General features: G+C 37.3%; 1 protein-coding gene across 1 annotated transcript in view; it reads left to right on the top strand.

The window, feature by feature from the left end:
• Positions 1 to 370: 370 nt before the first annotated feature.
• BIRC6 (baculoviral IAP repeat containing 6) overlaps positions 371 to 12,714 on the top strand; it is a gene marked incomplete at both ends in the record, with an annotated part of 77,762 nt that continues 65,418 nt past the window's right edge. The window contains 3 exons of the mRNA XM_009701526.1: positions 371 to 520; positions 5,286 to 5,511; positions 10,189 to 10,349. Coding sequence (XP_009699828.1) covers positions 371 to 520; positions 5,286 to 5,511; positions 10,189 to 10,349 — 537 coding nt within the window. The remainder of the gene's footprint in view (positions 521 to 5,285; positions 5,512 to 10,188; positions 10,350 to 12,714) is intronic.

Genomic DNA, 12,714 nt, shown 5'->3' with positions numbered 1-12,714 from the left:
TTTGACGTGATGGAATATTTTCTGTTTAAAAGCATAATTTGGAAAGTGTCATAACGGTTATGATTTTGGGTTTCTTTTGAGATTTCCTTAGTTAATTACCTTTTAACCCCACTCCCTCTAATACATTTTTTCCCCTTTGATGCCATTCAGAACTGCAGTCAGTATTTTTGTAGCTCTGTTTTGCATTTACCTTGAAAAAGTTTGTAGTAGTAAAGCAAAAGAAGTATTCCTGTATAATTGTACTTGTTTCAGGTCCTGCATAATTACTGTCATAGTTGTGTAGCACTTCAACTGCAAGCGTGTCTTGTGAATTGAGTTTAGCTGTATGCCTCTCTAAACTTCCTTCATTTGTTGTCTGTGATGATTTTAGGTGGAGAACTTCATTTCCTTCAGATTGGAGGGACCTGCGATGACATAGATGAAGCTGATATACTTGTAGATGGATCCCTTTCCAAAAGTGTAGAACAGTCATCAGAAGGTACCAAGCCCTTATCTAACCCTTCTAGTCCAGGCATTACAGGTAAATTGCACATGTTGGAATGTATCTTAAATAAAAATACTTTTGTAAAGTTCGGTATTAAGATGATTCTGAGTTATTTATTAGCATGCCGCTTTATACTTTTTTTGCTGCCCAGAGTTGGAGTTCTCTAGCTGCTGTATGTCCATCACTGGTTATTTACAAGCATAACACTTCAGCAGTTCCTGATTTACAAACAAACAAACAAACCAAAAAAACCCACCACCACCACAACAAAAACCAACCCCAAACCACTATCACAACAAAGCCAACAACAAAACCACCAACCCCCCCCCCACCCCGTACTTTTGTATAACTGATTGTTTTCCAGTCTCTACATGTTATTTTAAGTGTGGCAGACAGGGAAAAACACGTAATTGTGCAGACACTGAGCTTTCCTCATAGTTTAGATAGGCTTAAGCTCTTTATTTGGAAATAAAATCATATGTTCGTTATGTAAAATTGCCTTAAAATGTTATGAAGTAGCTGTACAACTCTACTTAAGAAAACTGTACAAAAGATGTATTCAATAGATATTGTTGCACACAGTGAAACTGATGCTCCTATACTTCAAGCAGTGCAGTTGCTGTTGATTAAATTAAGCTTATGATGTGAACGCTTGGATTTTTGTTTTTAGCAGTTTGTCAGGTTGAGCTATGCTCAAAGTCTGCTGTCATTTACCTACTAGTTTCCTTCCTGGGAAGGTTGTCTGCCCTTAGACAGCAAGAATTAATTGTTTCTAATTGTCCAAGTTCTATTTTTACCCTAAACATCTTATTTAGGCCCGGTCTTTACTGCAGTTCTCATATACCAGTCCTGCCACCAGTCTGCTGCCTTTTGCAGTACCCTGCCCCACTTAAGTAAAATAAGGAGTTGGGTGAGAGCGTGGTTCCTTTTGTAGTGAGGTAGAATGGGAAAATATGAGGGGCTTCTCCTGCTTGTAAGGGAGACCAGTGAGTATGCAGGTTATGGGAGGTCTTGTGTGGGCCTCTCAGTCTTTTCTCAGCCCTCATCAAAGATGCTTCAGCGTAGATAACTTGCTACTAAAACTTAACAACAAATCTAATTTTGCTGGTTGAACCTCAGGAAGATTTGAGTCATGCTGACTATGTATATATATATTTAGTCTTGCTTCGAGTTTTAAAGGGAATTGTTTGAGAGAGCTGTAAACTATTATGTTTTTCATTTTGTTCTAACCTGCAATTGTTGAAGATAGAGACTCTAAGCATAATTATTTTAATTGGGTTGGAGTTTGGAGGTTTTGGTCATGTCTATAGGGACAGAAATAGGGATATACTGGGAATAGATGACCTAGAATATAAAATACAAACATAAACAATACAAAGCATGAAGATAAAGCAGTGATACAACGGAAGGAAACCATTCATGTAGCTATGACTGTTCCATAGAAATGATGTTAATGTTGTGTGTGTGTGGTGGGGGCTGTCTTTGCCTGTGGCTGCAGAGGACAAGAGAAGCTGAGAGAGGACGGAGTGCCCGTTCAGGGACCATTTTGGATCGTGGTGTCTTTGTTGGCAACAGGCTACTTTCTGTCTTTCTCCCCAACCCCCTGCTCACTGCCAGCCTTTGTAACACTTTAAGTTGTGTTGTGCTGGTTTTGTGTGACCCCTGATTTTGCTCCATGAGAGTCAATCAAAAGAGGGAAGGAGAAGATGCTTTTCGTCCTAATATCATCTGTAAGCAGCAGTACAACCGTTGCTGTCTCCTCTGCTTTGAGGACTGGTTTTCACCTGCTCCTCCTCTTTTTCACCAAAGGAACCATTCCTGAAGTTTGGAAACCACTAGGTAATAAACTATTGTACGTATCTGAGGGAGAGAAGTCTGTGGCTTTCTTCTGCACCTTTATTTTTTTGCTAATGCAAATAAAGTAATAAAGAGAATATGAATATCCAGGATACAGATGTACTTGAATAGATGCATTCCCTGTACAGTCGCTTATTAGCAGATTTCGATGACTTCCAATCAAGTGGTAACTTTCGCCAACCTGATGAGTCAAACTAATGATCATTACTGGTTAAATTCTGCCAGTACTGTAATGGACAAATTGTTGTGTGAGTTTTTTGGGTTTTATTGGTGGGGTGTTTTTTTTTTTCTCCTCCTCATCCAGCCTTCAGTATAGGCTTGAATCTGGCTTATTGGAACAAGAAAGGGATTTACTTATGTATGGACTTCAAAGTAGCTGTATCTTTAGATTGTCTGCAAGCTGCAGGTCCTCTTTTTAAGTAGTCATATAATTCGGAGAGTGTAGTATTGCTTGATCTTGGTCTCTCTCTAATGGTTTCCAAAGAGGAGTTGGATACACAGTAATGATTGGGTCAATTGAGTACTGTTTTGCTGTGGCATCAAACTGAGCCACTAAAAGCTGTGGGAGAAGCTTTATAGTCCTAGGAAGCCGGTACTGAAACGAGGAGACTGGAGGGAAGAGTTGAAACCAAATGGTGTTGCAGAGCTCTTTGAGCTATCCGGGTTAAGGATACTGAAGTCAATACTACTGGATTCTTAGCGTATGATGTGCGAATGATTGCTAGGACTTTGCAAACGTTTTCTAATGAAGCTGTCAGCATGTGTATGCATTATGATCAGACATTGCCCCCAACATTTATAGCATCAGTGTTGCTTCTCTTTTCATCAAAGTACTCAAACAGCAGAAAAAATGTTTTCTTTCACTTCTATCTTGGCATGTTTTTCAGACAGAGACATAGCCCAACAGAAAGCTTTCTGTTTGGGGAAATGAACTCCTAGGTGGATCTGACTGAGCATAAAGTCTTGATCTGGATATCTCGGTCACAGCTGATGGCAGGCAGCGGCAGAGTGTTTTTATGAAATCACTTTGGTGATCTCTGAAACTAGCTGAAAGATGCTGCAGTCAGGATAGACACTGCAGCAAGAAACACAAGCTTTTGGCCGTATGTTGTTCATATATATTGTGGGTTTTGCTTGTGTCTTTGTTTTTCTGTGTTGTTGGCATTCTGGAATGTATTTCTTAAATTGTATTTTCTAGCTTGCATTTACAACTTCGATACTTTTTACATTGTATTGTTTTAGAAGGAAATATATTAACCTTACCAAATTGTAAATCTTAGATTAGGTTAAACTCATTTCCCTTGAAGGAGTGGAGCGTTTTTTGTGGTGATCTAAAAGAATGCTTTTTTTAGAAGTGGGTTGAGAAATAATATTAGTTTTCCTGACCGGTTTAAAACCTTTTTTTCAAGTTCACTATTAGACCTTCAGCTTGTCATAACTCACACCATAACAAAAATCATGTAATTTTGCAAAAGAAGCCAAGTATACTTGATAGCACTGGAAAGTTAAACCCTTCATTTTTCCGTTTTAGGGGTTGATACCACATTACATGTGGTTGCTCTGAATACTCTGAATTTATTATTCCTTCTGTGGAAGGGGGAGGGAGAATGAAGCAGAAAAAACCCAAGTCTACTCAAAGATAGAATTGTTGCACGGTTTGAGCTATGATCTCACTTCTCATTCCAGTGTCATCTAGCTAATGAGGTTCACATTTGGCAGTAAAAGAAAATGAAGGTGTTTGCTGTATTATTGAAACTGAATTCCTAAAGCATTTCTAATTTGTAATCTCTGCAGCATTTTCTTGCCTCCTAGATTGAAAAGTAAAAATCATAGTAGTTGCAATGGGAGTGAATGTTTTGCCCAACTCTGGGTATCTGATCTTGAGTTTTTCCACTTTTCGGGAAGAGGTGCGTGTACCTTTCTGCTCTCAAACTGGAGGACGTTGTTGTTTTTCTGGTTTGCAAGATAGTATTTAGGTTTGGACTTCACTGAGGGGGTATAGTACATTGGTGTGTTTAATTTTATTTTTTTTTCCCCTCCCTCATTTCTTTACAAGTAAAAGATTTTCTCCAAAATACATTTTTAAGAGAAAATGCTTGAAATGTAAGAAAATTGAGATTGTGCGTATCTTATTTTCCCTCAAGTTTTCAATTTTTTTCTGTCTGGGGAAACCTGATTATTTTTAGAATTCCTTTGTAATGTTTCTTTAGGTCTTTGTCACCCTGGGATATTTTGATTTTCAGTACTTCTTTAATTAATATCCTTGTTTCCTCAGTGTGAGACTTCAATATGATGACAAGAAGACAGAATACTTGTCTAGACCCAGTGTCTTTTAATTGCATTACATAAAGCATGTTTGTTTTTCACTTGCCTCTCTTTTAAGCTAAACTGGGAGACTTCCAAAACATTCTAATAATCCACTATAAAACAGGTCTATTGATAAGCAGGTGCCAAAGTAATGTTTTAAATAGTGATAAAAATGTTACAATCGCATAGTAATTCCATATGTCTGTTTTCATGAAATACAAAACTTGTATGTTTTCTTTTTTATCTTAGTCAATAGAGCTATTAAAAAAAAAAAGTTTTAAGCAGCTTTACATCATCAAAGTATAGCTGACTAATTACTTTTTGCTAATGCTTCTGGTTGAAACCCAGACAACATACTCAGAGGTCTCAGTACTTAGAATATTTTCTCCAAATGAATTGCCTTCAAAGGATACTGGCTTCAAGGCTAGGGTTGTTTAGTTGCTTGTGTTTGGTTTGTTGGGGGTTTTTTGTTGTCCTTTTTTTAATTTGGTTTTTCTTTTGTTTTGTTTTTTTAGAAACTTCATATAACACGTAGTTAATTTCACCTATAGCAGTTTGGATATATTTCAAATTGTTTATAGGACGTTCTGGAAGAAATATCTGTGTAGTAAATAATGTATGTTCTGTAATTATTCAGGAGTTGATCTTTTGGTGGACCAGCCATTTTCCCTTGAAACACTGACATCCCTGGTGGAACTGACCCGTTTTGAGACCTTGACACCACGCTTTTCAGCCACTGTCCCTCCCTGTTGGGTCGAAGTCCAGCAAGAGCAGCAGCAAAGGCGGCATCCTCAGCATTTGCACCAGCAGCACCATGGGGATGCAGCTCAGCACACTCGAACTTGGAAGCTACAGACAGATAGGTAAGTAGGGTAACGACGCAGAAAGAATCCTGTGCCTATTGCTTAACTAGTTCATATAGCTGGTATAATCACAAATCTCATGCAATTTCATGTTTTTAAGTAGTATGCAAGTTTAGGAACGTGTGCTTTCAAAGATAATAATCCCTGTTTGGTAGTTTGTGTTATAGGTCTTTATGAGATTGCCAGAGTTGTTTTAGTGGACCTTGAAACAAATTGAAAAGTCAAGTTGTGAATTTGTATGTTTTTGTTTGCCAACTGTTGACATTTCATTATGTAATTCAACAAGCACATTCATCAGAATTACTGGCATTCTTGTTTCTGTAAAACTCTGATTCACTCTTCTTATGCATACACGCATTCTTAGTACATTTTTTAATTGGCAAATGCCATCTGCAGGTGCCAGTATGACTGATCAGTTGTCCCAAACAAAATCGCATTGTAATTTATTTTAAAATGTGAAGATAGAATCTGGATTTATGTCTGTTCACGTCAAGTTAAATCTTTATATGCAAGACATTTACTTAAGCCATTATAGAGCCCTAGCTATGCTAAAATTTAGGCAGTGTTTTCATTGAAATGAACTGCACTGACATGGTATGTGTGGTTGTTCTTAGTTTTTTACACGTGGCATGAGAACTTGGAGTTTCTCTGGGATCCAGAAGACTAGAACAGCTAGTAGTGTAGTCTCCTTGAAGAGTTGCTTAAAACCTACCTGAAGTAGCTTTGCATAGTTTTTCTGAAAAATGCTTGGAGAAGCAAAAAAAAAAAAGATATAAATTGTGTTGTTTTGTGTTTGCGTTGTGCATAATAAGGTGCTAAAAGATCTTTTGGGTCAGGCTGTCACACATGTGTCCCACTGGTGTATATGGTTTGGATAGTAATGTAGAATCTAAATGCCCATACAGTGGAAACAATGAAACAGCCAAAGGATGCTAGAGATCATATGTGGGGAGAAAAAACTTGTCGGGTAGATAAGTGGGTGCTACCATGTGATAACGAAGCATTCCAGGTGGGAAAACAGGTCTGCAAGGTGATAGTTGCAGATGTTTCCAGGGCTGGCACCTAACGTGAGCTGAACTTGCTTTAGTTAAATATTCGTAAGCTATGGTTAAAAACTTGCAGTGCATGATAGACTTTAAAACTTTGATATACCTTGTGGTTTTGCTTTGTGTAAGTAAAATATTCTGTATGTAACAAGTGGAAAGGAGGTAGTTCCTTGCAAAGTAACTTCCAGTTGTAACTATTGATAATCCAGTGTATTCAGCAACAGTTGAAAAGTAAAAAGCTGTCAGTATGACGATACAAGGAAGCAAACAGTGAAGAAGGTAATAGCTGTTAATTGGTAGGTGATAGGCAGAACATTAGCTTATGAATATTGTTTCATTAGAGGAAAAGAATTATGCCTGCTGCAAAGTAGAACAGGAAGCTAAAGAGGTAAAGTTAGAAGTTTTGGTTCAGTACTGGAATTCTTTGATAGCTGCTAAATGACTCATGAGGAAAATGATTAAATTACAGTCCCTTGGTTCATAGGGTAGAATATACCCTATTGATAAAATTGAGAGCAAAGCTAGCTCTTAACTAAAAGTTTTATGAGAAGAAACTTTTTGATTTCTGGATTATTTTGTTGATCTTAATATGAGGTTCCTTTTATCTCCCCTTTGAGTGTCTCATACTGATTCCTATCAAGATGTGGGACTACAGGATTAGATGGATGAGTAATGCAATTTGATATGGTAATTCTTTTGTTTCTCAAATAGATACAAGGAGATAATACTGTAGAAGTATTTTAAGGAATAGCATTATATTACACTTGCGCTCTTTCAATCCTACTTTGTTATTTTAAAAAAGGCTGTGTAACAGAGAAAACAGAAAAAGCAGAGTCTGGTTTACCTTATGAAGCTGGGATTGGCCTCTTCTCCCAGGCAATCGGTGACAGGACAAGAGGGCATAGTCTGAAACTGTACCAGGGGAAGTTCAGGCTAGAAATGAGGAGGCATTTCTTCACAGAAAGGGTCGTTGGGCATTGGGATGGGCTGCCCAGGGAGGTGGTGGAGTCACCATCCCTGGAGGTGTTTAAGAAAAGACTGGAGGTGGCACTTGGTGCCATGGTCTAGTTGACATGGTGGTGTTGGGGCAAAGGTTGGACTCGATGATCCCAGAGGTCTCTTCCAACCAAATTGGTTCTGTGTGATTCTGTGTGAATTATCTAAATATCAGTATTTCCCCTTCAGTGGTAATTTAACTGAAATGTTAAATTAGGTTAATAGTTTTAAAAGACGTACGTGAATTCTTAATGTGCTTTGATAAAACAGTGACATCTAAGTTTCCTGACTTTTTCTCAAATTTATATAGGAAATATTTTATGTATTCATCTTATGCAGACATATTGGAAAATATGTGAAAGAAGAAGGATCTAGGTACTGATATGCTTTCCAGTATTTAAAGTCTGGAAATGGATCCACAGCTCAAAGTTCAGTTGTAGTGGAAGATCAAACATTTATGAAGTGTTGTAGCAAAGGAATGAAGAAGTACGTTGGAAAATATTTTGTAGTTGTGAGAATGATGGTATATTTGTATTTAGAACAGAGTCTTGATTGTGTGTTCTTTAAAAAGATGCTATAGATTTAGAAGGGTTTCAGAGGTGAGAAAAGTTGCTAAAAGAACTTGCATTAGATTATCAGAGAAAAGCGATACTTAGGATGGATATGCTAGAATATTGAGAAAATACTAAGGAAGTAAATTTTTGCTTTGAAACTTTACACATGAATAAAGACAATGCACTTAAACAGAGCTATGAGAAATTAAAAAACTGTTTAAAGGGGAGTTTTTCACTCATCACAAAATTAGAGTGTAAAGTTCATTGCCACAGGTATAAGAAGATCTTTTTGCTCTTGGGTTAATGTGAGACCTTCATGGAGGGTCGTTATTCCAAACATGCCTATTGAGAGGTACTTAAAACTTCCTTTGGGGCATCTGCTGCTAAATTCTGTCAAAAATAGATTTCTGGGGTAGATAAATAACAGCTGTAATTCGGTACAGCAGTATGTGTCATGTGCAGCATACAAAAGATTACTGCAGACAAGCGGGTTTATTTATTAATTTCTGGTTTTGTGCCAGATCTTTAACTTGAAGTGGATGAGCAGAATATTACTTAGCCTTTCAGAAGGCTTGCTCCTTTGAATGTCTCATTCAGTCCATGCTTTGCATGATACCTATAGGAACACTCAGTCATAAAAAACCACCCCCAAACCTCTCCCTGTTTTGCACAGGGCTATATATTCTCCAAGCCAGAGGAAAGACCTGAGTGATTCTAAGTTTTTAATGTTACATTTGCTAACAGAGGTTTTTTTTCCTGGAATTGTAGGATAAATTTTCATCATATTTTATTTACCTAAGTTATTTGTACAGTTAGCTGAAAATTCTTCACTATTGCTTCTTAAATTGTAACCACAAACTTTCTTCTGTCCATCGTTTGCTTCTGTCCGTGTTTCCTCCCCAAATCACTACTTTTCTACGTTACTTGTTCTGGGAAGCTGGCGTGCCGTTTCATTATGTGTACCTGGAATCCATTGCAAGTGTATTATACTTGCCTGAGGGAGATATGGCTTTCAGGGATATTACTGTAAAAAATGCAAGGAATTAAATATATTTGTACCAATCTTTAGTCTATTTTAAAATTGTTTTCTGCACAATACTTGATGTGCAGTATATTATTTGATTTAAAATACCTTTTTGTAATTTAGATGTTAGAAAAACATCTAACCAGTATTTATAGCAGCATGCTCAGTTTCTTAGTTATACAATTAAATAATCACAGGCTATCAAAGTTACTACACTTTAAAAAATTATTTACTGATAAATTGAGAAGATCAGGAAGTGCAGTTACTTTAAAAATGTATACAAATGGCACGTGATTAGTATTATTGGAATTGCTCTTCGGTTTGGACTATTTTTTAGCAAACCTTAGTGTATCAAACTATGGAAGTGATCATTGAGGGGTCCTTATTATCTCAAGTTTACACTCTCAGTGTAAACCAGAGTCAACTTCAGAATGAAAATATGACTCGTTAAAAGAAAGCTGCACCCATTTTGCACAGTGCAGGCTTCTGAGTGTGCACCTGGTAGGAAGCAGTTCTCATCCTGTATAAATTATCAAATGTATTTAAAAAAATAATTTGAAACTAGTATCTCCTGGATGTGGCAGTTGTACCAGTGGAAAGTGACGTTGTTTAACACTTACCAATGGAGAAAGCCAATTTAAGAGACTGCAGGGTAGTTACTGTCATGCTTTCATACACTTCACTGATGGGTAGATCCTTTTCCAGTGGTTTCCCCCCTGGCCCCCAGTCCTTTTTTGCTAGAAGTGAATAACTGATATTTATAGTAACATGGAAACAGTACTGCAATGAAGGTAACAGGAAATCTTTTCACTGCTACTTTTATCCGAATATTGATTCACCCTTGCTTATCAGTTGGCTTTTAACATACTCACAAAATGAATGTGCTTAACTGCAGCTTGAAAGACTTCAGAAACTCATGTGATGTCAACGACTGCAAAATAAGTTTTTCTTCTTGTTAAAGAAAGTGTGCATAGATGGAGAATGCACTGGGTAATGCTGCCTGCTTGATCTGAATTTTCTCTTAACACTGGATCATTGTCGTCTTTTTTCCTGACAGCAACAGCTGGGATGAGCATGTCTTTGAACTGGTTCTACCAAAAGCCTGTATGGTTGGACATGTGGACTTCAAATTTGTTTTGAATTCAAACATCACAAACATTCCCCAGATTCAAGTGACTTTACTGAAAAATAAAGCTCCAGGCTTAGGGAAAGTCAATGGTAAGAAAGAACTTAAGATATCTTTCAGAATATTATTTCTTTTCTCAAACTCATTATTCTCTGCAATGTGTATTAGAAGAATTGCTTGAAATTGTGTAAATATTTTGGTTTTACTCATTTCCATTTTATTCTGTTTCTCAGCATCATGGTCTGTTTTCACTTACCATGTTTGAATGTAAATTGGGAAAACAAACTGGGTAAACAGTTCCAAAATCCTGAATTTTGTACAAATAAAAGTGCATAGCTCAAGAAGGTTGAACTGAATTATTATTCTGTACTGCTTGATTCCTACAGTCATTAAAAAAATATGTTGTCAATTGGAAATCACCTTAGAGATTGACTGATGAAACAAATGGTGCTCTTTAAGTTCTTGATATGTTTTAAAAAATTATAATAGATTATTCCAGGTCACAGAAGGAAATTATTTGCCATTGCCTCTGGGATGCATAAGAGAAAAATAGCAAGGTTTTTTTTTTGATGGCAGTAGATAAAACCTGCCTTCCTTGGGAATTCTCTCATCTGACTCCTTAACTAAGCTACGTGAAAGCTGCGGTATGATTTCACCTTTTGTTCCTTGCAGCTCTGACAGGGTAGACCAAAGTTATGAATGCTCTTGCCTTGGGAAGACTCCTAGCTGGACTCTGCATCTTACTAGCTCTCAGGGAACCTGTGAGGGGGTAGCATAAATTGAAAAGTCACTTCTTTGATGTGGAAGAGTTTGTGCCTCCATTGGGATTTTCCTGTGGTGAGAGTGTTCATTGCATGTCCCGCTGCCTTGTCTGCTAGGGATGGAAGGTATTACCTGCAGCACTTCCTTTTATTGAGGCATTAATTGGTTATCTTTATCTGGCCACCTCTTTTTCAAAAGCTTCTAGGAACTCGGTATTTCAGACAGATCTTGCTGTTGGATATTATTAAATTGGCTGCTGGATATAAAATGTGTTGGGGAGAACAGCAAGCATGGTTATAAAAGCTCTTTTTTGTTTTTGTTTTTTTCTTTTTTATTTGTTTAAATGCTAAGTGAGAGCACCCCAATTAAACAAGGGTAAAAGAACTGTAAATTTTAAAAAGGAATACAGGCATACCAAAGATTGTTGACATGCTTTCATACAACTTTCCTCTCTGTAGCATCTCCCAGTGTTTATCAAGAAAAAAAGGGTGCTGGAGATGCTCCTTGAAGAAATCCTATAAACTGGGAGTTATCCAATAATAAAATATTCTAGCATCGTAATATTCTTGGAGAGAAGTGGGGTTTTTAGGGGGGATGCAAGATGATTTAAGAGTTTTAAGAGAAGTGCTAGCTGTGATAGGACAGCAGTCAACAGGTGTTCTTGCAGGTTCTTCCTTTGTTTAATGCTTGAAGTAAAACCTTAATTTTCACATGTAGCAGAATTTTGTTTTATCAAAGCAAAAAATAGGACAGATAGTCTATGTCACTCTCCTGCACGGAACCTGCTTTGTTTTCAACTTGAATTTTAGAATTCAGTCCATTTGCAGACCTGGATGTCAGAATTAATCTGAAAATCTTCACCTGTGAAACAAAACAGCAGAAGAAAAGCTAAACCTTTTTCCTTAATGTTGGAGTTTTAAATATTTCTGAGCAAAGAGTTGCATGAGTTGGTAATTCTTTGAAGACATTTGATTTGGCTGTGAAACAGGTCACCAGAGCTTTCTGTGGATGCTTTACAACCTATCGATCATAAGAGATGACCGAACTCTTCCAGAGAGTGACATTTCACTTCCTTAACATGCAGTGTAGTGGAATTTGCTTTTGTCTGTTATGGAGAGGGTGGAGAAAGCACGGAGTGGGGGACCAGAGTATACACAGTCAGTCTGGAAAGGGCTCAGGGATGTGGGAATGCCTGCGAGGCAACCTGGGCAATTTTTTGGTCTTTTTTTGGTCTTTTTTTCTTTCTGATTCAGTAGGATTGGGGAGCCTCAACTAATCAACATCCTCCCAAGTGTTATCGCATTGGAGTTGTTTCCTACCCTTTTTCAATTTCTTGGGTTTTGGAAAAGGACCTTAATGACATTTGCCTCTCTTCTGTGCACTATTGAATGAAGTAATAGGGCACTAATGATTTCATTATAAGGGAAGACAAACTTCAGTCATTTATATCTGTGCTGGATAATAACCAAAATGTTACAATAACAGGAAGAAGTAATAATCAGGATTGTTTGGTGGCTATTGAAGATGTATAAAATCTTCAGACTGAAATTCGGTTAATTAAGATAGAGACCTAAGGAAGATGTGCAGGGGAGAGTTTATTCAGTCATTTTTTTGTGTGACAGGAACCCTGGAACCAGTGAAATAGGTAGTGTGTAATAATGGGAAGGCCAGAGGCATAATTCTAACGGTTTGGGA

Source organism: Cariama cristata, unplaced genomic scaffold (genome assembly GCF_000690535.1).
Source record: "Cariama cristata isolate BGI_N322 unplaced genomic scaffold, ASM69053v1 scaffold3586, whole genome shotgun sequence".
Classification (NCBI taxonomy): domain Eukaryota; kingdom Metazoa; phylum Chordata; class Aves; order Cariamiformes; family Cariamidae; genus Cariama; species Cariama cristata.
This window is presented reverse-complemented; position numbering and strand designations above follow the sequence as displayed.